Here is a 23,173-nt window from a genome sequence, read left to right as displayed (position 1 = left end):
ATTGTTGTGTCCAGGAAAATCCAGTCGTCAAATCTTTTCAATAAGAAAGAGTAATAAAATGTGAAAAATTATAGCATTTTATAGGATACTTTAACTGAAATCATAACTAGTGGTCTCATGATTTATTGAGTGATTGTTGCCACAACTTTTATCAAAGCGCTGCAACTGACTACTCATAACAAATGTTTGATCTCTTACCTAATAATTCTACTTCACATTAGGTCTGTATTAGTTTGCATGAAGTTTTATATCATATACACATCAAAAATGTAGAACATCATATATAAGCCTCAACAGGTATTAGATTTATACAGTAATCTAGATAAATAGTTTGTCTTATCCATTTTGGATGACAAGGAAATCGGTTATTCGATTCATGCTAAACCATGTTAACATGTGGGTAAGCACTTTTGAAAACTGCAATAAAATTTGCAATCAGTTCATTTCAGGGCTGGGTCTGTTGTGCTTAGCTTGATCATGATTTTTTTTAAAGTAATGTACAGGGTAGATGGGTGGGTCAACTTTTAAGCTCAACAAGGAGTAATTTTTTTGGCGTCATAATAAAACCTGAGTACTGACTGATCATGCAAACATCTCTTATTGGACACAGTCGTTCTTGTCGCCATTTCTATTTCAAGTGAGATCGATTTATGTTTCATATATCATTATGGATAAACAATCCATATAAATGTACGTATATTCAATATAAAATATTTTTCTTAATGGAAACTACAAAATTACAATTATTAAGATGGTTTTGATTACTTGAGGTAGATAATGCCAAATTCCCATGACCACAATTCAATATTTGATTTACAACAGCTTTCATGAACAATAACGACCTTGATATGCTATTACTTATTGTAAAAGGTTGAAATTGGTGATTTATATCAGTAAAAGTAAAGCTGTTGTATTTGAGAAAAGAAAGTCTGCTAGGCAAACTGTATATAACATCAATGGATGTCATCCTCTAGACTAGATATCTAAAACCTCAAGCAATCATGATTGCTCGTAGCTAAAACTGACTTTACGCTAGAAAATATCTCACATCATTATCGCAAAGCCAAAGAATTTCGGTCAGTATATATAGATGTTCCAACCACAAATTACAAATGGAGAGGGATAGATAAGAAAAAAAGCCACAATACGCAATATGGAACCAGGGACATACACAACCTGGGTCGCATATATAGGACTGTATATTGGGGTACATAAGTCCAGAAGCCCACTCAAATCTCATGCCGACATATATCTTCGTTACTTTGAAACAGAACATTAAAATTGGAGTAGCTTCAAATCTCTTCCTTAGAGCCTACGAGATCAATCACTCTTAATATTTAGAATCTGAACTCAAGCACATCAAACAATTCCTCTCTCACATAGAATAGGGCCTGCTGATATATTACACTTATGTAATCTTATGTTAAAACAAAGAATCCTGAGGACCTAATCAGATGCGGTATACATAAAATTCCCAGTGGTTAATAAGAAAAGGTTTTTATTAGAGAAACTGGCTGATCACTCATCATATGAATAAAAGAACACAGATGTTCCATGAATGATAAACCTGAAAGTTCATAGTTTTATCATAGTATCTTCAAAACTGGTAAAATTTTCAATTTCAATCACAGGTAATTAATTATCAGGGGTAGATCTAAGGGGGGTGAATAGGAGATAAAAATTTTCTACGAGGGGCTTTTTCGTGTCAATAGCCTCTAAGAAGATGAAATAAGAATGTTATTAGCTGCCTCAGAATCAAAAATAACAGTAGCATTGCAACTTTATTGTATTATATACCTATCATATGACGCCGTACTATGCTACGAGCAATACGAGTTTGAGATCTCCAGGTGAAGATATCATAAAATACACTTATGTACTGAATTGCTGATGACATTTTGACTGTGAAACAGTGATATTTAATACAGTTGATTGAACCATTTACGAGAGGTGCGGATCTGCACTTACTTTACCGGACCATTCCGTTGTAGATGAGTTAGTGTATCTCCACCCATTCCGCTTGGCCGTATATGTATCCGATAAACGATTATTTTCCCAATCATAACTATTTGACTTCTTTCCCAATCTGTGTCAAAAATTTCCCAAAACAGTACCATGACAAATACTTGAAAAATGACCTGCTTCCCCTAATAATCTCATCAAAATTATCAACACCTCATCCTGGCCACGGCTCAGCAGGTTGTCATAATTTTCACAGAAACCATCGCACAAATACTGTCAAATTCCACCATTTTCCCAGAGGCTTTTTCAAAATTCGAGCTAGTTTCAGTCTCTTCATTACGTTTCTTGTCAGCCATCCCCCTTGAAAAATCCTAGATCTGCCCCTGATTATATCCATGCAATGACCTTAGAAACTGACACATAGAATCAGCTATTATCACAGAAAATCTGAAAACTTTCAACTCTAATACGGGTTACCCTAGGCCTATAACAAAGTCTTATCTCCATACATTATCTGGAATAAACATACTGCTAAATAATTGTTGTCTATGTACCTATTTTGTCTTATCTTAGAAATTGTCTCTTAAGTGGCTTTCACTTGGGATTTTTGGCTTACAAAGTAACATACTTGTCCGGTACCAAATTAGCTTGAATACCACACTTTCGGGGTGTTTGCACATGATTCGGCACTTAGTGAGACAGCTTTAAAGTAATCTGATACTGAAAATGATTTAAAGATGGTGCTTCCAAGCTATCATCATTGTGTTGTATATATTTTAAAATCCATTCTGAACCAAATCTCCTACCTAGCGAACAGCAGTTTAACCATTTGGTGTACAACTAACTATCTAATGTCAGCGATAACTATCTAATGTCAGCGAAATACATTCATCATCACATATTGTTGATAGTTAGGGTTTAACAATGCTAATAAGTATTTTCGTTCTTTTTAGTAGCTTCTTATGCTAATAACTATTGAAAAATTGGCCACATACGTGAATAAATTACTCCAATCATCCTGGTTGAGTGTAGCGTACAAAGTACTATCTTGCTACGCGCCAAATCTGCGTTCAACCTATAGAAAATATACGGCCAGCTCAATGCCGTATTGACATGGGCTTTTTGGATTATATTACAATCATATTACGATTATATTACAATTATCATTTCATTGATAATAGGATTTAGTTAAAACCTCGAAACGTGAGAAAAACATCTATCTAATCATCATCATAGTGATTGCACCGCCTAACAGTCATACATTCGAGAGAGCATCATATTTCAGGCTATAGGCATTCAAAATTGCCCTTGGTAGCAATTGTTGAAACTATTTGTACTAGTACTCATGAAAACACTCAGTTTGGATTAGTGTTTTGTGAGGTAGAATAAGAAGGCAAAATATCTTCTAAGAGTAATTCGTAAGAAAAATTGGTAAATAGATAATTTTTTCTCAAAATATTGCCACTTTTTAATTAGATTTGTTCATTCTAACAAGCCTGAAGCTCCATTTCTCGTCTTAAAATTATACAAATTGCAAAGATACATACAATATATGCAGTTTTTTTTCAATTAACACAGACAGTGGTCGGCAGGAACAAACACTTCAGATCAATTTGCTCTTTCCCTATGAATTACGCTGAGTAGATTAAATAGACCTTTTTGGCTGAATGAGATTTATTTGCAATGTCTTGACAACTAAAAAATAATAATAATGGATTGTCAACCTAATGGACATAAATCCCCCATAATACCATGTATGACTCAATATCTGAAAGCTGTTTACAATTCAAAAATTCAAAATTCAAATACGTCATGCAAAATTGGTCAAAAGTTCAGAGGAAATATCCAATTAAGGAAATTAAATCTATAGTGAGTAGATTTTGGCATAACTACATAACATTATGTGCAGACATTACACACTGTAAACTGTCCATGGCCCTCTGCAACTTTATCATGTCCATGAGGCCTTCTGCAACTTTAGGTAATAATCCCTATGTAACTTTCAGTGAAAAGCTTTCTGCAACTTTCTCATCAAAAAACTTTATCATCCTGTAGAGGACAGCACTTCCTGAAAATGTCCATAGTCCATAGAGATCTGTCCATGCATTTTTGTCCAAGGGATTGTGCAACTTTCTGTGGAATCATTAATGTTATGCAATTATTTTGACAGCGGAAAAGAATTTTAAGATAATTTTTTGTCATTATGTCTTATTAATATGTTTTAGAAGATAGTAAATCAACATTCTGGTGAAAATCAAACACTTTATAACATAAAAACATCTGTAGAAATTTACATTGTTTATAAAGTTGCACAAGGTATTAAAGTTACACAAGGGTTCATTCGTACAAACGAACGGACGGACGGACGACGGACGAAAAGTGAACGCAATAGCCCGCTGGGACTAAAGTCCCAAGTGGGCTAAAAAGAGCACTAGAAGGCATCAAAAGTAAGGATAAGCCTACATTCAAATGTGAATCCATAATTAAGCAATAACATTATTTATTTGCTATATGCACTTTTGTTCTATAGAAGGTGAGCAAACCCATAAGAAAGTTAAATTTGATATTGGAGAATACCTACAGGAAAAGAATAAAAATATGAGAGAAATCGCTAGGAGCTTCAAGAAATAAAATTTGAAGCTGAACAACAAAAAAGCCTTGTTGGAAGTACTCGCACAATTAGCCAAAAAATGAAAACCAATAATAATGAGAATTGATATGTTTCGACTATATATTTCTATATTTTTCATAATAAATGAATGTTATTTCAAAAGTTCAAAAGTTATACTACCTTTGTCTTCCTGAATTTGTTACAATTGATGGTAAACATTACATTGCGAATAGTTCAAGTTCATCCAGAAGATTGCTTAATCGAAGCATTCCAGAATTGTGTCGGTGCCCAGCAACAGGCCAAAGAGATTGACTATCAACAAATTGGGAGTCACAATGGATTGGAATTTCAGAAAGTGTACTCCCTTGTGACCGCTGTAGCATAACCATTGATTGTTGTGCAAATTAGCCCCACAGTCCCATCGCTGAAACCCAAACAGTTTTCAGCGGAGCCCCTTTGTTGTGTATGGATTCTGCAAATTCCCACAACTCCTCTCTATGTAACCAGTCGCACATAAATATCATTGAGAACAGTTGAAATTATTTCAGAAAGTATGCTGTCTGATCTCCTCAACGTCCATAAACTATACAGCCACATGTGCACATTTATATGTCTCCAGATCTCAGTGCATTATTTAAGCCTGAAAATATCTATTTTTTAGTCTAAACATACATCTACACTGCTCATCCGATATTTTCAAACCGAAATCTAAGGGATTTAAGGCTGATAGATCGTCTCTTTCCATTTCAAACGCATACAGCATAAGATCGTCATCTTCAGCAAGCCTATTCGAGTAAGCGTATTCGACGTATTCGTTGATAATAGGCCTAGTAGATTGCGTCAGAACGTATCTCCAAGACATGATTTTGCAGAAATTTCCGCAGCGCAAAAGATTTAAAAAGATTTTCAAACTTTTTATGCGTTCTGCACCTGAGCGCACTCCGCCGTTCGGCGACTTAGTTTAATATTACGAACTCGACCCCCCCTCCTTAGAAAATTCCTGGTGCCACCAATGATTACCTACCACCCTTCTTTGGTCTAAAATGCCTTGCAAAAGTACACATTATATGTATATACAGGGATGAAAACGTAGGCTTTTGAAAAACACTGAAATACTATAGAAGTAAAATTATTAGGCTAAAATTATTAGTCGCGAGCACCCAAAGTGCGAAGCCCCTAAGGGAGGGATTGGGGGCCCTCACCCAAGAAAATTTGGAAATTTCGGGGGGCTTTGGCGCATCTGAGGACCATTTTCTAGCTTTGACTAATGACCAAAACTGCTGCCAGGCGGTTGATCGTTCATTGTTTATGTCTTGAGTTAATGATAAGGATAGATCACTACAACAAGTTCATACTTACATCCACTTTTCATGCACTTGTAAATAAATAGTTTCCCAAGAGGAGCCCCCTTTGATCTTCCTATCTATCACTCAACACAAGCACACAGTGCATGAATTGAAACAATGACTAATTTTATCGAGGACGTATGCTATGCTTTGTTGAATGAACTGAAGCACGCGATCGCAGATTCTAAATATAGATTTCCTGTGCAGCCCCTTCACATGTTTACGTATTATGGATTTGTTAAACGCGCGAGGACAGTCAGTCTAGACAACTAGATGATTAAGGTATTGACATATTTAGAAAGGATTTTATTGAGGCATTAATGGCAAAATATCAGCTGTGTTTATTCAGTGGTTATAATTTTTACTACAAAGAGCTAACAGAAAGCTTTTTTCGTGATGAGTTGGTTTATTAACAGAAGAACAATTTCATGATATATAAGCATGCTCTACAGAAAGCTACTCTCAGGTCCATTCTATAACCTAACAAGTCCACATGAATTAACTACAGATATACAAGCAGGGTGATTTAATTACTAATTAGGTGCTAAATTAGGCAGTTTTTTTCTTTTTTCTATTTCACCTGAGGGTATTTCATCCTAAAAACATTCATGTTAATACTGTTATTTCTCATTGGAAAATGAGGTTTCATTGTTATGGTTTCGATGGATTCCTTCTATAACAATGTGATGTATTGCTGTGTTTTACAAGGATTAAATAGCGTGAAAACACATTTGTTTATCTCAGGCCATTAGTGCCATTAGAGCAAATGTCTTATATTCCCATTACAATGTCAAACTCCTAGCTTCTTTCAAAATGTACAAAAAGAGGCAAGAAAGGTGCAGGAACTGGGAAGGGGGCGAAATAGGAAAAGGATGAAATTGTAATAAATACGGTGCTAAATGAGGATGAGTGAAATGGGACTTAAACCCAGTTTCCCAATGAAAATATCGAAGGAAGGCACAATATTTTGGCGAGTCAATTTTCACCTACCTTGCTTAAATCCTGAGCTTTTTGATATGGTAGTGCTTTATGAATGTCCTGGATGAAATGTAGTACTCTACTCCAGCTGAAACGATAATATCATTTCTCTCAATGTTCATTTCAACAAAAAAGGAAGCTCATATGAACTGTAGTGGTTTTTTTAATAGCAGATAACACTCCTATCAATTCTTATGTGAAACAGATGAATAATGACCATTTGAATAATGGATTCATGTGATAATGAATTTAAAGTATGCCCTAAAAAACTAATCAGAGTGTGACTTTCCCAAAATGTCTATCGAATAATGCAACAGTGTTAACTCTCTGACCTTGACATACAACCGAAACATACCAAAATCGTTTGTTTTTTGCCAATTTTTCAGCAACTACCCAGTAAAATTTCACCAAAAACTAATCTCGATATTTCACAACTTAAAAATTGTGCAAACGACTCTGCCAAGCATCCAGTCACTTCCAAGAAATTATCTACGTCTCAGACAAACTGACTGACATGATTTAAAAAAAAACTTGAATTCGCCTAATGCCCTTAAATACCCCCAGCAATACATTCTCCCCACTTTGTAGGAATCAAAATAAACATGTCTAAGTTTCATGGATATCTCAGATATTCCAGGTTGTATTGGGCAAGAAATTCAAGATGGCTAACCTGGTGGACATAGTTGATAGCTGATGACCTCCATTTTCGAAAGTGGTGTACATCTTAGCTGCCCCAATCATCACACCAAGTTTCATGTAAATCCTTGTAAAAGAGTTGTAGGCAATATCATGCTAGCAGGAAAATCAAGATGTCTGCTGCAGTTACCATACTGGAGGCACAATGACATTTTCAATAGTGGTAAAAATCTTACCTGCCCCATTCCTCAAAACAAGTTTTATGTAAATCCATCAAGAATTGTATGCTCTATTGTGTTACAATATAATTAAAAATGGCCACCCAGGTGGCAATATTTGGTGGCTGATGACTCCCATTTTCAATAGGGGTGCACATCTCACCTACCTAAACCAACTCACTAAGTTAAACCAAGTCACCTTATGCTGTATGTAAAAATTCAAGATGGCTGTTTTGGCGGCCATATTTGATGACTGGTAACCTCTATTTAGAATAGGGGTGGACTTCTCACCTGCCCCAATCCTCATACTAAGTTTCATGAAAATCAATCAAGAATTGTAGGCTGTATTGTGCTTACCAGAAAATACAAGATAGCCGCCCTGGCAGCCAAATTTGATGGCCGATGACCTCAATTTTCGATAGGGGTGCACATCTAACCTGCCAAAACTCAGTCACTAAATCTTATGAAAATCATTTAAGAATTATAGGCTGTATTGTGCAAACTTTAAATTCAAGATGGCTGTCGTGTATAATATAAATGCGAGATAGTTCTTGTATGGATATAAATTTGATATTATCATATTATTCGGTCTGGTTAGTGCAATCAATAAACTTACTGTCACAGTGTCATCAATCAACACAGTTGTGTTCGAGTTATTTATTTCCCACGTTACGTCAAATGGTGTCAGAAGTGGGATGCACGATAGACAGAAGTAGCAGTTTGGCCTTGTGCCACGAAATTGGTGTTTGCGTGAGAAATTGGTATTGTTGGTGAAATAAAAACTAAGTTGTGTTTGCTGGAGGAAGAAACGTGATGATTAATTGAAATAAAGGACCAATGGTCCAGTGGCTCGCCAAACTGGTATGAAGTAAAAATTCTGTCACAAAGGCTACCGGTATGCAAAAATTTATTTCATTGAAAATTAAACAAGAAAAGAATATATAACAAGAAAGAAATTCTAAAAATGGGCTTGCTGACATGGTTGTACTGAAAGCTTGCTTGGTGGTTATTTCTGTAGTAGAATTAATCGAACTTTGAACTGATTTCTTGTTAAAAGAGCTAAGAGATCGGTGTTGTCTTACATCGTTACACGAAATGTTACACACGGGGACTGGGAATCGGAATGGTTTTATTGTAGACGTGGACCAAGTTAGTACAAGCTTTTGGATAGTTGTTATTTGAATATTGCAGTGTCTTAACGGAATCTATCATCATGTTGATAATTGCTAGATTACTTATCGGATTGTGTGGAAATGATTTTGCATAGAAAAATGTACAGCTGAAAGAAAAAAAGTGACTAACTCGAGTGACTTCAGGTGAAGGGAAGCGAACACGAAAATAGATAAGAGCCACGATTTTTCTTTTTAAAATAATACAGACATTAAGCAAGATTTTAGTTACATTTCCTTCAAATGACAATCCACTACGATCATCCGATAAAGTTTATTGCCACCATAGACTACCGCCCCTGGCTCTTTGAAAAGTCAGGGAACCAGTCTTCAATTCAATTCAGAATTTATTTTACAGAAAAGTGCTTTTTAAGTTTTAGATATCTAAACTGAAAAATAAAAATGTTCGTACATAGATTTTACAAATGGCTGCTAACGCAAGCACCCAATGAAAGTAAAAATTTAGAGTTTTTTAAAAACGTGAAAGTAAATGTTTTATGGTAAAATTTTGTCTCAATAAAGAATGAATTGAATTGCCGGCAGCACTATGCCGCGCATTAATACCAATTTCAAGCCTGATCACGCACGCTCAACCAAGGTTGGTATGCGCTGCTGAAATAACAAAAACGATTAAACAAAATCATAAAGCAATGAAAACGACAACCGTCATAGCCAATATACGAAAGCAACCTAGATTTTGTTACCGCATTAAATGTGTATAAATATCAGAGCCAAAGAATGGTTCTAACGAAAGTAATTGACTCCCCAAGCTAGTTATCAATCCGTGTGATAGCAATATGGGCTTGCAAGCATGCAAGCCCATGAAAAATGACTCAATTTTGGTCAGTGTGAACTTCTAATGATAACTGACTTTTAACCCTTTCAATACCACATAGTGTGTCCGCCACTGTACTGGAGGGAACTAAGGGGTTTATAGGGGTATATTTGAGGCTTCATAGAATAGTTACCAAGGTATCTGACACAGAAAAATTATATAGCATGTTGTTGATAACTTTTGGGCCAACAAAGTAGACATAAATAATGTGGGTATAAGTGAACTTGAGGTCAAGGTCACATACTCCAAGATGGCCGCCATGAAAAAAATTCACGAAAAAGTTTCAGATAAACTGCTCTGTCTCCCAGCAAAATGCACTGATCTATTCAATTCCAACTGAAATTGTATGCCATATATCCTTACTTTATGTAGAAAAAATTTCAAAGCAATAGAACTAAAAAATTTATATTTCCACTAATTTACCCACTTTTACACCAATTTGTCGGAAGGGCGGATGGAAGGGGTTTCATTGGGGTATAATTTCAGGCCTCAGAAACTTGTTACCTATGTATTTGACACTGATACATTGTATACCATGGTGTTGATAACCTTTGGGCTTACAAATAAGACAAATAGGTTGGATATATGTGACCTTGAGGACGGAAAGTTTCTGGTTCTTCATCATTGTTATTGGTGTCCGTTGCCATAACAACCGTATCAACAGGGTCTAAAAAAATTGTCACTAATTTCATTTTCATCATCAAAATCATTGCCGGCACTATAAACCTATTTACTGACTAAGTCTCATCATCTGAACTGCTGCTGTCATATTCGTTGTCACTCTCAATTTGTTCACTAACAAATTCCAAGTCACCAGCATCACTGTCAGCATCATATATGAGCTGCTGAACCGTTTCATCCAGCCAAATTGTTTTTTCCTGGCTGTTGCCAGCTTGGATTTTACGCAGATGGCAGCACCAGCTGATACTGATAGATATACCCTTCTAGAATGAGGGTTAAGTGATACCGTATCACATACGGTACGGGTATGCTAGCTTGTCAATTTGCACCAAATGCCATACGGTAGTGGTATTGTAAGGGTTAACGAGAATGAAATCTTGTTAAAAAAATTGATATGGGCCTTTTGTCTGAACAAATGTTCATAATTGTAATACATCCCTTGAATAATGTAAAACAACTAAAACTGAGTGACCTGGTAAGATACGGTACAAGCTTGGTGAGAGCCTGGGTTTCATCTGAGGTTTCTTCATTTTCATCATACGGACCAATCAGGACAGAAGCTCCCAAGTTCTTCAAATTTGAGGCCAGTCAGTGCCGGTTACTGACGAAACAAAGTTTATCAGCTGACATGATTTTTAATAATTTCACGATAGGATTGCTTTAAGTAGCTTCCATCTTCACTTAGACAAATCGTTGTTATGCGCGACCTAAACCGTGGCGCGCGTACTCTATAACTGATACATACACGCAGTGAACACAAGAGTATAAGGCTATATTGCCTACGCGACTGTACACGACTGTTTTCAATGCGAACGCTCCACTGTGCCGCGGTAACAATCTAATACAAATAATCAGGCTCCAAAACGATTGTAATGCGAACGTTAATAAAATGACTTCAATTAATGATGATAAAACAAGTATTCCAGTCGTGTAAATATCAGACTCATCTCTAAAAATTCAATGCTATCAGTAAATCAGCCATGTGCTGAACACGGAGTATATTTCCCTATTTTGAAACCACACTTTGTCAGATATCTTGATGCAACATTACCTTATGCCCGGGATATCAAAACTAGATGAATCATTGAACACATCGCACACAATAAATCGTTATATCATACGCCTTGAATATCAGTATTCACGCTAGAAATGATGAATATGAACCTATTCAATCGTGCCGCCATTTTGTTTGTGAAATAACGCGCACCAGCTGATCCACCTCGTTCAATGTTATGACGTCATGATGAAAGTCAAAAACGGGTCAACACCAATTTTATATAACCAAGATTTCGAGGGGTTACGTTTATGAAAGCCCATAACTACCGAACCAAGCGTCAGATCTTGGCAATATAAAGTTCTTCCGACGCAAATAGCATTGAATTTTCACATGTGTTATTTTGGAGAGTTAAAGAAGCTGCATAAAAAAACGTGTTCAAATAAATCGAATTTTTGAAACTTTTTGGTCAATTTCTAAAAAAATATGTAACCCACGGCTTTCAACTTTGCGCACCATAAAGGAAAACAAATTACGAAATATTTTTTTGCTTAATCCGTTCAATTCGCCCATTAGTAGTGAAATTACAGGCTAATGAAATTGCGTTTGAGTGTGCTAAAAATAGTTTCGAGCGTAGCGCATTAAGCATACGAATGATTATCGAGAAAAGAGGGTCACTGTCATTTTAATAAATGCAGCATATTTAGCATAATCTCTGAATTTATAGGACAAAAGAAAAATCAAAAGAAAAAGTATGATACCAGTAAAAATTAATGAAATTACACGTGCAATAGTTTCTGGCGTAGTAACTGTTGCAACTGAGGTCTATAGACATATATTATAGCACTAACAAGAGATAGTTGAATCAGATGAAATTTATAGTTAGTGTATTATGTCTTAATTAGATATTTGCAATATCGTTGATCCTGTTCCACAGTTGTGAATTAGAGTTCACTCTCGGTTTACAATAAGCTCATTTTCAATGAGTTAACTATGATTAAATCTGAACAAATAACCAGGAGAGAATCATGGACGCACACTATTTGAGGACTTGAATTTTGCTGTATTACGAATTTTCCTTTTCCTATTTTTCAGTATGTCTCTGTTTTCTGATATATTCATTGATGTCAGCTCTATTAATTCATCAGAGGAGATGGCAACAAAGTGACTGGTAGTGGTAATACAGCATAAGCACCTCATCAAATCTGAGTGAATCTCGTACTCTGTAAGTTTCTTTAGGGATTTTCAGAAGCAGATGCACTATCCAGGAGGCCTACACACTAAACTGATGATGACGAGTTTACAAACGCAATGAGTGTGTTAGTTGAGAGTTCATGTAGCACAGGTATTCATCATGATATTCATCGTCCATTTCAGACTAGTAACGGTGTTCATGCTGGAGTAATGGCTATTCAATCCGGTATTCCAGCTTTTAGTGATATATTCCAAGTAATGTAGAAGAATTTATGGTTGAATAATGTAGTGATCCTATTATTGCTCCTGTGAGAGACATTCTTGAAATGCAGTTAAGTGTTACATTGAATCATGCCCATAAGAGATTATTACAAGATGAAAAAAAAAAACGGAGATTCATTAATGGAATTTTGTATAGATGTACAAACTGTTAATGGCACTGAAATACTACAAATTCTCTTGCCAACTACTAAAGTTTCTGATGTGTTAATAGCTCTTTATAATAATTTAATCTCTTCATAATAATGTAGCTCATCCACGAAAGGTTCTTCTTGATTGGACTGAGTAAAGATGTTGTGAATCATGTCAGTCTCTGTCGACGTCGACGTTGTTTTGAGGGTAAGCAACGCCCCCATGTGAAAATTCCAAAGGTCGTATTGGTGCTTCTAAACCACTATAGTTACTAGCTGTTAATTTCACTCAGCTGGAAAAATCAAGTGCTGGAATTGAAGACGTACTAGTTATTACTGATTTTTTTACCAGGTACTGTGTAGTTGTGGCCACCAGAGACCAAAAAACTACTACTGTTGCCAAGGCATGGGTTATGTCTGATATCTATGTTTATTTATTTATATTTGGGCAGTCATGCGTTACTGCATTGGTCGGACATTCACACGGGTGACCACGGGAGATTTATATAGTCAGTAGAATACAGTCCTTTATAGAGAAAACGTGTTAGTTTTTCGAGGGAAGGATTTTGCGTCTTGACATTGGTCCCTCGGCAAAAGCGACTATGACGACTGCATTGGAACGCAGTAGAAACACCCACCGTGGGTTATTTACGAAACACGCACAGGAATTAGAAGAAAAAGTGAATTTGAAGAACTATTCGGATGTCGTTAAAATTACGGAGAATTTTAAAATGCTGAATGACAGAATTGCTAAGATCGTCGAAATCAACGAGCAAATTCTGGAGGCGTCGGCAACGGACGATGCTTTTAATTCATTCTTCGTCACTGCTGAGGAGGACGTGAGAAGCATGCGGATACGAATCGCCGAAATCCGAGCTAGATTTGCGGATTTTCCTACTGTCGAAGAACCGCAATCGTCGACTAGCAAGGAAAGACAGAAGGTGAATCTTCCTAAATTGACTCTACCTCAATTTTCGGGCAACATTATTGAATGGTCGTCATTTTGGGATAGTTTTCGAGCCGCGATACATTCTGCTAACATGGCAAGCGTTCAAAAATTTAATTATCTTAGGAGCCAATTAGTTGGTGAGGCTGCAGATTGCATTTCTGGTTTACCACTGACGGACAGTGCGTATATTGAAGCCTGTGGTATTTTGGAAAAACGTTATGGCCAAAAGCACCTGTTAACGAATGCGTACATGAGAGCGCTTGTTGACCTTGAAAAACCGGTTTATTCGTTCGTAAGTTTACGTCGATTTTCGGACAAACTAGAATCGTATATAAGGACTTTGAAATCCTATGGGAAATCTGACGAGTATTTCAGTGGATTGTTAGTCCCAATTATTCTGGATAAAATGCCGTCGGAATTGAGGCGTAACATTGCTCGTGAATACGGTAGCCGAGAATATTTGCTGAGTGATATTTTGTCCGCCATTGACAACGAGATTTTGATATTGGAAGCCGGTCAGCCAACAATTACTGAGGGTATATCTACCATGACCGTGGTTGGTTCAGGGACAAAGCCTACTGGTAGTAAAAATGGCCGTCAACCGTTGCAGTGTCATTATTGTATGTCGAGTCACAAAGCAAGTAATTGTACGGTATACGTTACCAACGAAGCGCGTCGTAATCGTGCCAAAGAATTGCGCCTTTGTTTTAATTGTCTATCCGGGAATCACCAGATTAGAAAATGCGCATCGAATAAAAGTTGTCTTTCTTGTAAGGGAAAACACCACACGAGTCTATTCAATCTATTCAATTTGTCATACCGGGGAAAAAATTGAACTAGAATTATTAGTCGTACCTAATATCGCAGCACCAGTTAAAGACAAGAGTCACTCGGTGAAAAACTATCAGTATTTAAGTGGACTGACATTTGCTAATCCTTTGACTGGTACGGATGTTTTTAACATATCGTTGTTAATCGGAGCCGACATTACTACAGCATTGTCTTGGACGAGGTGATACGACATTCCAGTGGAGATGGCCCTATTGCTCTTAAATCGAAACTGGGATACTTGCTGTCCGGTCCGGTCAAAGAACCGTGTAACGAATCTTCATTCAAAGTTTTGAATCTATTGTCTGACCATGCTGACGACCAGCAAGGCATACAAAGGCTATGGGACTTGGAGGCAATCGGCATTGAACATCCGGACAATACTCATTGTGAGACTTTAACTGCCGAGCAGTACTGCGCTGAGTCAATATCGTTCTGTCACGGTCGTTACACCGCGCGACTTCCATGGAAGGCTGATCACCCGGTTTTGAATAGTAATTACGAGATCTCGCGCCAACGTACTTTGTCGACTATTAATAGATTGTATAGAGAATCGTTGCTTGAAGTATGACCGCATAATAAAGGAGCAGGAACGCAGGGAGTTTATTGAGCAGGTGCCTGAAGCGATGCCTAGTGATGAACTTTCTCATTATTTACCACATCATGAAGTCGTCCGTAATTCAGCGACAACGCCATTACGGATTGTGTTCGATTGTTCATGTAAGATGTACTCATCCGTAAGCTTGAATGACTGCTTGGAAGCAGGACCGTCTCTTCATAACGATGTCTTGGGTATTTTGTAGCGTTTTCGTTTAGGACAGTTTGCTGCTGTATCTGATATCGAGAAGGCTTTTCTTCAAATTGAATTGGCTGATGAAGATAAGAATTTTACTCGCTTTCTCTGGTTGAAAGATGCAGGAGATCCGAACAGTGAGTTGGTGACGTACAGGTTTCGAGTCGTTTTATTTGGGGCTACGTGTTCGCCGTTTATACTTAACGCAACCGTACTGAAGCATCTGGACATGAATCTGAGCGTGACGAGTGACGTAATTAAGAGGAACGTTTATGTGGACAATGTAATCAGTAGTATGAACAGTCAGGCAGAGTTAACTGATTTCTACAGGAATTCTCGCGAACTGTTAGGCAAAGGTGGATTTAACTTGCGTTCGTGGACGAGTAATAGTCGTGACGTTCAGCATTTGGCGGAAATTGATTGCGTCAATGAGAAATCGTCAAAAGTCAAAGTCTTAGGTATAAAATGGGATGCAAGCGTAGATGAAATTGAGCAGAATTCGGTCAAATTTACATCTATAGATCAGGATGTCGTAACTAAACGTATGATACACAGCGATTCAGCGAAAGTTTATGATCCATTAGGATTTATCTCGCCGGTCTTAGTGACACCGAAGTTACTGATGCAAGATCTTTGGAAATCAGGATATTCTTGGGATGAACCTGTACCAGACGAAATTAGATGTAGATGGATAACCGCGGTTCATAATATTACGTCGATGCTGAACCGATCCTATCCTAGGAAATTGTTTGACACTGGAATAGACTCAATATCTAGCTATGAGCTACATGTTTTCGCGGACGCCAGCGAGAAGTCGTATGGTGCTGTAGGGTATCCTGTTAAGTCAGGGCAGTCGAGTTTCCTGATGTCGAAGCCGCGCGTTGCGCCCGTCAAACCTTTGACAGTACCGCAACTGGAACTTATCGCTGCAGTTATAGGGTCACGTTATTCGGGAAATCGGTCAACCGTTGAAATTGTACATGTGGTCAGACAACCAATCTGTACTGTACAGGATTTCTACTGAGAAACCATTGAAGTCGTTTGAAGCTAATAAGGTTAAGGAGATCAGGAGTTTGATTCCTGATGCTGAATGGGGTTTCTGTCCAACGCAGGAAAACCCAGCTGATTTATTATCGCGTGAGTCGACCGATGACCTACATAGTAATCCGTTATGGTGGCATGGACCAAAATGAAAATGATTGGTTTCTGGGAGTCGTCCGACATGGTCGCCATATTCAGCATTTATTTCTGCTATGGAAGTGGGTACCGATGTGGACTGAAATAGTGGATGCGACTAGGATGTCGAGTCTCCGCAAGTTGTTGCGCGACCGCCTGGGTGCGTCGATTTATTGAACCTTTGGATCAAACCGAGTTAGAAGCAGCGCGATTGTCGTGGATCAGAGACTTGCAACGTTCTGAGTTTCCAGATGTTCATACCGTATTGTCAGGTGGTCAGGTGAAAGTCAAAACTCCGATAATCCGTCAATTGCAGCTTTATATGGACGTAGAAGGGCTCATACGCTCTTGCGGTAGAATCGATAACGCTGATATTGCTTCTTCTACGAAATATCCGTGTCTGCTGCCGAAGTTACATGCATTTAGTAATCTCGTTATAAAAGATGTGCATGAGAAGGTATTCCACCTGGGAGTAAATTCTACTGTATCGTGCATACATCAGATGTACTGCCGTGCATCCATCAACTGGTTAAAAGTCGCCTCTGTCAATGTGTCATTTGTCGTAGATTCAACAGCCGTCCGTTCCGTTTTCCGGATCCTCTGCCGCTATCAGTAAATAGAGTTGCTTGAGTTCCAGCGTTCTTTTATACCGGACTGGATTATGCTGGACCGTTTAACGTCAGAACTCCGTCTCCTATCGGAAAGGCATATATTTGTCTTATTACGTGTTCGGTTAGTCGTGGTGTACATCTCGAGGTGACAGAAGACCTAACAACTGCATCGTTTATTCGCGCGTTTAGAAGATTTGTTGCGAGAAGATCACTACCGAAGAAAATATTGTCGGACAATGCTTCTACGTTCATTAAGGCTAAGGAGTTTATTAGTCAACACGGCGTATCGTGGAATTTCATACCGAAACGTGCCCCCTGGGTCGCAGGCTATTGGGAGCGCTTAGTAGGAGTCGTGAAGAGTGTTTTGAAGAAAATCGTTGGTCGAGCGCTTTTAACTATCGATGAGTTTCGAACCGTCATAACCGAAGTAGAAAGCGTCGTGAACGATCGTCCGTTAACCTATTTGTCATCAGACCCGTCGGATGAGAATCCTTTAACTCCGTCTCAGCTTATGGTTGGTAGGCGTGTCACCTCATTGGCGCATTCGTATGTGGCCCCGGGGGAATTAGTGGACCCAGACTGAGCTGAAGCCTAGTGTCGCAGAATCGAGATTGAAACATCTGTCTGTAATTATTCAGCACTTTTGGAATAGATGGGCGCGAGAGTACTTGACGTCTTTGCGTGAATACTATCAACAGAAAGCCGGCAAGAATGAACTATTCATAAGTTGCGGAGATGTTGTGCTGATCGAGGATGAAGAGCCAAGGTCAAAGTGGCAGATGGGTGTCGTTACAGATCTGCATTATGGTAGAGACAGTTTAGTACGTTTCGTGTCACTACGTACTAAGAATGGTTCAACCAATCGCTCCATATCGAAACTTTATCCTTTGGAGGTCCGAGAAGCTACAGAGGGTGACGTGTCCCGTCCACAGTCTGGACGAGATGCTGAAGTAGACGATTCTGATGCGGACGTGTTGCTATCTCGGTTACCACGAGGTGCCGCAACGAAGGCACGAGACAAGATCAGAAGAATCGCCCATGATGAAGAATCAGAAGAAGACGATCGCGATTAATCGATTTATTCCGAATTTCTGAAATTTATTTGTAACTCTTTGTGGCCCCGGAGAATGTCAGATATTTATGTTTATTTATTTATATATGGGCGCAGTCATGCGTTACTGCATTGGTCGGACATTCTCACGGGTGACCACGGGAGATTTATATAGTCAGTAGAATACAGTCCTTTATAGAGAAAACGTGTTAGTTTTTCGAGGGAAGGATTTTGCCCCCTTTTTACAGCGTCTTGACAGGTTAAAAATTGGTTTCAAGTATACGGTGTACCATTGGGAATAAAAAAAAGTCATTCATATAACAATCTGAAGTATAGCTGCAAAGCAGTGATAACGGGTTTTCTGCATAGCCTTGGTCGTATTCTTGATCTTTTCTGGATAATGTGTCTACGCAGCCCCAGTATGTTATGACAATGAAGGGAATTTAGAATCCTGTTCAACGGTCAACACGGTTTTATATAAGGAAGGGCTACAAACAGTCAATTAGGCTTACTTGATACCATGGATGATGGGCACAGATGGTTTTTTCACTCTGGCAAATCGATTGTTAAGCCTTAATTAGTCTTCATAGATTTCGAAAAAGCATTTGATAAGGTACTACATCAGCGATTACTAAACACGCTGTTAGGAAATGGCATTAATAGTCATGGGGCGCTTAAATGGCCCAGTATTTTTCTATGAAAGAAAAAAGGCTGAAATCAACGGAACTGCGTCATCTTGGAAAATATGATCCAACCAGAGTAACGCAAAGTAGTATACTAAGTCACCTTTTCTTCACTATCAAATGATATACAGAATAATCCAAAATGTACAGGACCAGTGAATTTCCAAAACGACCTAAACAAGCTGTGTTCCGTACATGGTCAGAAACAAGGCATAATATGGATATAAGAAGAAATCCCAGGTTCATATTATTGTACGTTCAAGTGAAAAAGATTATTTTGTTGGGTGAGTGCAAAACATGGCCTGGCCCTTTCGGTTTGGCCCTTCTATTTGTTTGGCCTGGCCTCTAGCTTTTGGCCTCAACCATACAAAGCCTAACTTTTTAAAGAACAAATATGCTCGATTATTGCTATTTTTCTTCTATGAAATATGAGAACAGTGGGGGCAATTCGTCCAGAAATCTATGATACAGATGGCGCCACTCAACGATCATTCGTTTAGTTAAATTCTGGTACTTAAATTGGAACATTTCACCACGGAAATTTTAATTAATACATATGCACTGAGTATGGTGGAGGGGGTCTGTAACTTAACGAAAGTATGGAAGTGAAATAACCTGTCGCAAAACATAAAGTCATATAATAACTCTGAAATTATCTTCTTGTTTACACATTTCATTTTAATACGTTTGGTTCACTTTTATTTCTTGTGAAGTAGATAACACATAACAGTTGATGTTTTGTGTTAGCTTACTTACTGGAAAATGGAAGCCCTGAGACGACATCTTGAGTATGACTTCGAGGAGTTAAATGAGATTTGAGCACAATTTACTAAGAATAAATTTGAATTTGAAATTACGCAGTTTTAAGACCTATCATGGATGCTTTGCTGATGGTTTTTATAAATATAATTACAGTCACCCCCCGATATACCGCCCTCCCATATACCCCCACCCCCACCTACTGCAAGGTTTTCTCATGAATGTACATTTCTAATGCATAGTAAAACACCACCGTATACTGCCAAAATCGTTCTGCACCGATGTGGGTGGAGTACCCGGACAACATGAAGAAGCTGGTTCAGAAACTACCCACATATTATATATTGCAAGCCAGGTGGTGCAACCTTGTTTATGAAGTTAAAGAAACTGGTTCAGTTATTAAGTTAAGCCACCTAATTTCATTCGTTAAGAAGGAAGCAAAAAAGGTAACAGATCCTGTCTATGGCAAAATGGCTATGTCGTCAAACATTGGCCGGAAATTACCTGGTACTGGTGGTTGTAGGTTGGGGTTTAAGTCTAAGGCTGTGTATGGAATTCAGTCTATCAGCAGCGACAAACAACATGCGCGTAGGTCTGACAGAAGGCGCTTAGGCCTATTGCTATTCAACCCTCCTAAACATCATATTCCTAAACCTTATTTAACAGGGATAGGTCTCTGGTGTATTCGATTCATAAAATCAATTTCATTTTTCAGATATTCAAGTTTGGTCCCTCGAGGTGTGGTAACGTATGTTAAATAATGTTGTTAGTTCGAAATAAGCAACGAGAGAACTTCTAGAATCCCTCGGGGATGATGAAGCCAAAACCACAGCAGAATTTATTGAGTACGATGAATGGGACAGTAAGATCGATAGAATTGTTGCCCGAATTCATACATTTACAGACTATAGGGCTGATGGTTCAGTTCCTAATACTGGTGACAATCATGTCAAGCCGCGTGTGCATATGCATATGAAACTCGTCTTGCCCAAATTTGACGGTGATTTTCTGAAGTGGCAAGGGTTCTGGGACTTTTGAATCCGCAGTGCATGCGAACCCACAAATCAGCGAGGCCAATAAATTTAATTATCTGGTAGTGTAGCTATCGGGCAGTGCAGCTTCAGCGATTTCCGGGTTTACGGTTTCTGGTTCTAACTATATGAGTGCAGTGTGTGTTTTAAAACCTCGTTTTGGTCAACCGTATTTGCTGGGAAACGCATATCATAAAGCGTTATTGAACTTGAAATCACCAGACCATACTGTTGTGTCTGTTCGTCATTATTATGATGTTATACAAACTTACGTCAGATCTTTATCCGCACTTGGTAAAGTTACGAAATTGTATGGTGAAATCCTAGTTCCGCGCATATTAGAACAATTGCCTACTACATTTGTTGACAACATTACGCGTACATTTAATTGAAGAGTGGGACTTTGATTGGTTATTGGAGTACATGGCTCAAGAGCTTAGAGTATTAGAGTCGCGTGGTTGTATCAGTTTAGCGTCGCAAGAATCGCCATCTATTGCTACATTTAAAGTTACTGGTACCGGTTCTGGGGGTCAAAGTAGTAGTAGATCGTCTTATCAGTGCGCATTTTGTCAGGGAGATCATTCGTCGACAGGCTGTAGAAAATTCAGTTCAGTTCCTGCTCGGAAGAAAGTTATAATGCAAAAACGGCTTTGTCGTAATTGTCTTTGACAGGGACATCAACAGAGACTGTAAATTGAATTCGCGGTGTAAAACATGTAAGAGCAACCATCATACATAGTATATGCGATTCGAAAGATGCATCGTCAGGAAATAGAGGTCGGGATCCGTCTAGTGAATCGTCAGCGCAACCGCCTGCGCCGTTATCGCAACCTGACTCTCTGTCGCCGTCGCTTGCGCCAGCGCAGTCTAATGTTCCCGATAATTCGGCAGGTCAGCATTACGTCTCGTCTCGTGTAAATTCGTCGGTTCAAGAAACAGCGGTAGCATCTGTGCATAGTTCCGCATATGCAGATTCGTTTTCTGTGGACGCGAATGTTCTGTTCGATACAGGATCGCAACGCTCGTTTATAACGCGAGAGCTTGCAGACAAATTGTCTTTTAAATGTATTCGAAAAGAAACAATATCAGTAAATTCGTTCGCTTCTGTTCCGTGCGAACAGACTTGCGGCAAGTTAAGGGTTAATGCTGATGATAATCAACTTTTTCTCACATTTAGTGTACCTGATTCACTCCAGACATGAAGTTATGCCTGAAGGAGCTGATGAATTGGATCGTTTGATGAGGGATCATCATGAAATTATTAAGAACTTATCATTAGTTAACATGATACAAAATTCCTAATATAGAATTTCCTAAATTTACGTGATGGTGCAGGTTTAATCCATACTATTAAAATTAAATGTAAGTATATTTCTTACCATGCCCACCACTGGATACAGTCTGCCCTTGTCAAAACTGCCACAAACCCATGACATAGGCCAATTAAGTTGACTATGCAGTCTATGGGTACAAGCTTTGCATCCATGTCACCACAGTTGTTTCGACCACATAAGGCCAACTGCTAGAGTCTAAACATTCATGATTCATAAAGGTTTCATTATAAGCCTACTCATTATTTTAAAGATTTAGAATTTGCAGTTGCTAGAATTATTTGCAGTTTCTTGGGAAGTTTAATTAGGCCACATGCGAGGCACGCTTTAGCAAAAGTGAATAGATCAATACACCACATAGTTGTGGTGTATGACGCGCAAGTATGTAAGCACGGATATATGTAAATACCCATATGTGCTGCTGAAAAAAATGTACAGTCATACATCGACTTAACGCCCCCGATTCACCACCAACCTCACCTACCACCTACATTTCATCGGAAATGAACATTGGTATCTAAAATGTACAGGAAAAGCCCTTTGGCCAGTTGCATAGTCATGGCTAAGACTTAAGACCAGTCTAAGAACAAATTAGTTCTATAGCCAAACTAACAACTTAAGACCAGTCTAAAGATTTAAGACCACTTTTGGACTTAAGTCACGACTGTGCAACTGGCCCCTGATCTACTGTCCCTCGCATACCGCCACCGCCAATGTAATCGCCTAGTACAATCCTATACAAATGTATTACAATATTTCCCAATTTACCGCCATCACAGTTTTATAAATTCATATCTATAAATTTTCCTCAAACTTTTTCATGAGCTAAGCATTGAAAAATACAAGATGGCTTACTGTGACTTTGAGCTAAAATCGAGTCAGTTGCTAACCACACCACATATTTCAACATATTTAGAGTTGGACAGA

General features: G+C 38.3%; 1 protein-coding gene across 4 annotated transcripts in view; it reads right to left on the bottom strand.

The window, feature by feature from the left end:
- LOC141904778 (exocyst complex component 7-like) overlaps positions 1-23,173 on the bottom strand; it is a 221,742-nt gene that overhangs the window by 35,782 nt on the left and 162,787 nt on the right. For all 4 annotated transcript variants that reach the window (XM_074793438.1, XM_074793437.1, XM_074793435.1 and 1 more), the window contains one exon: positions 6,910-6,985. In XM_074793438.1, coding sequence (XP_074649539.1) covers positions 6,910-6,985 — 76 coding nt within the window. The remainder of the gene's footprint in view (positions 1-6,909; positions 6,986-23,173) is intronic.

Source organism: Tubulanus polymorphus, chromosome 4, assembly GCF_964204645.1.
Source record: "Tubulanus polymorphus chromosome 4, tnTubPoly1.2, whole genome shotgun sequence".
Lineage (NCBI taxonomy): Eukaryota > Metazoa > Nemertea > Palaeonemertea > Tubulaniformes > Tubulanidae > Tubulanus > Tubulanus polymorphus.
The sequence above is the reverse complement of the archived record's forward strand: the minus strand, read 5'-3'. Positions and strand labels throughout refer to the sequence as shown.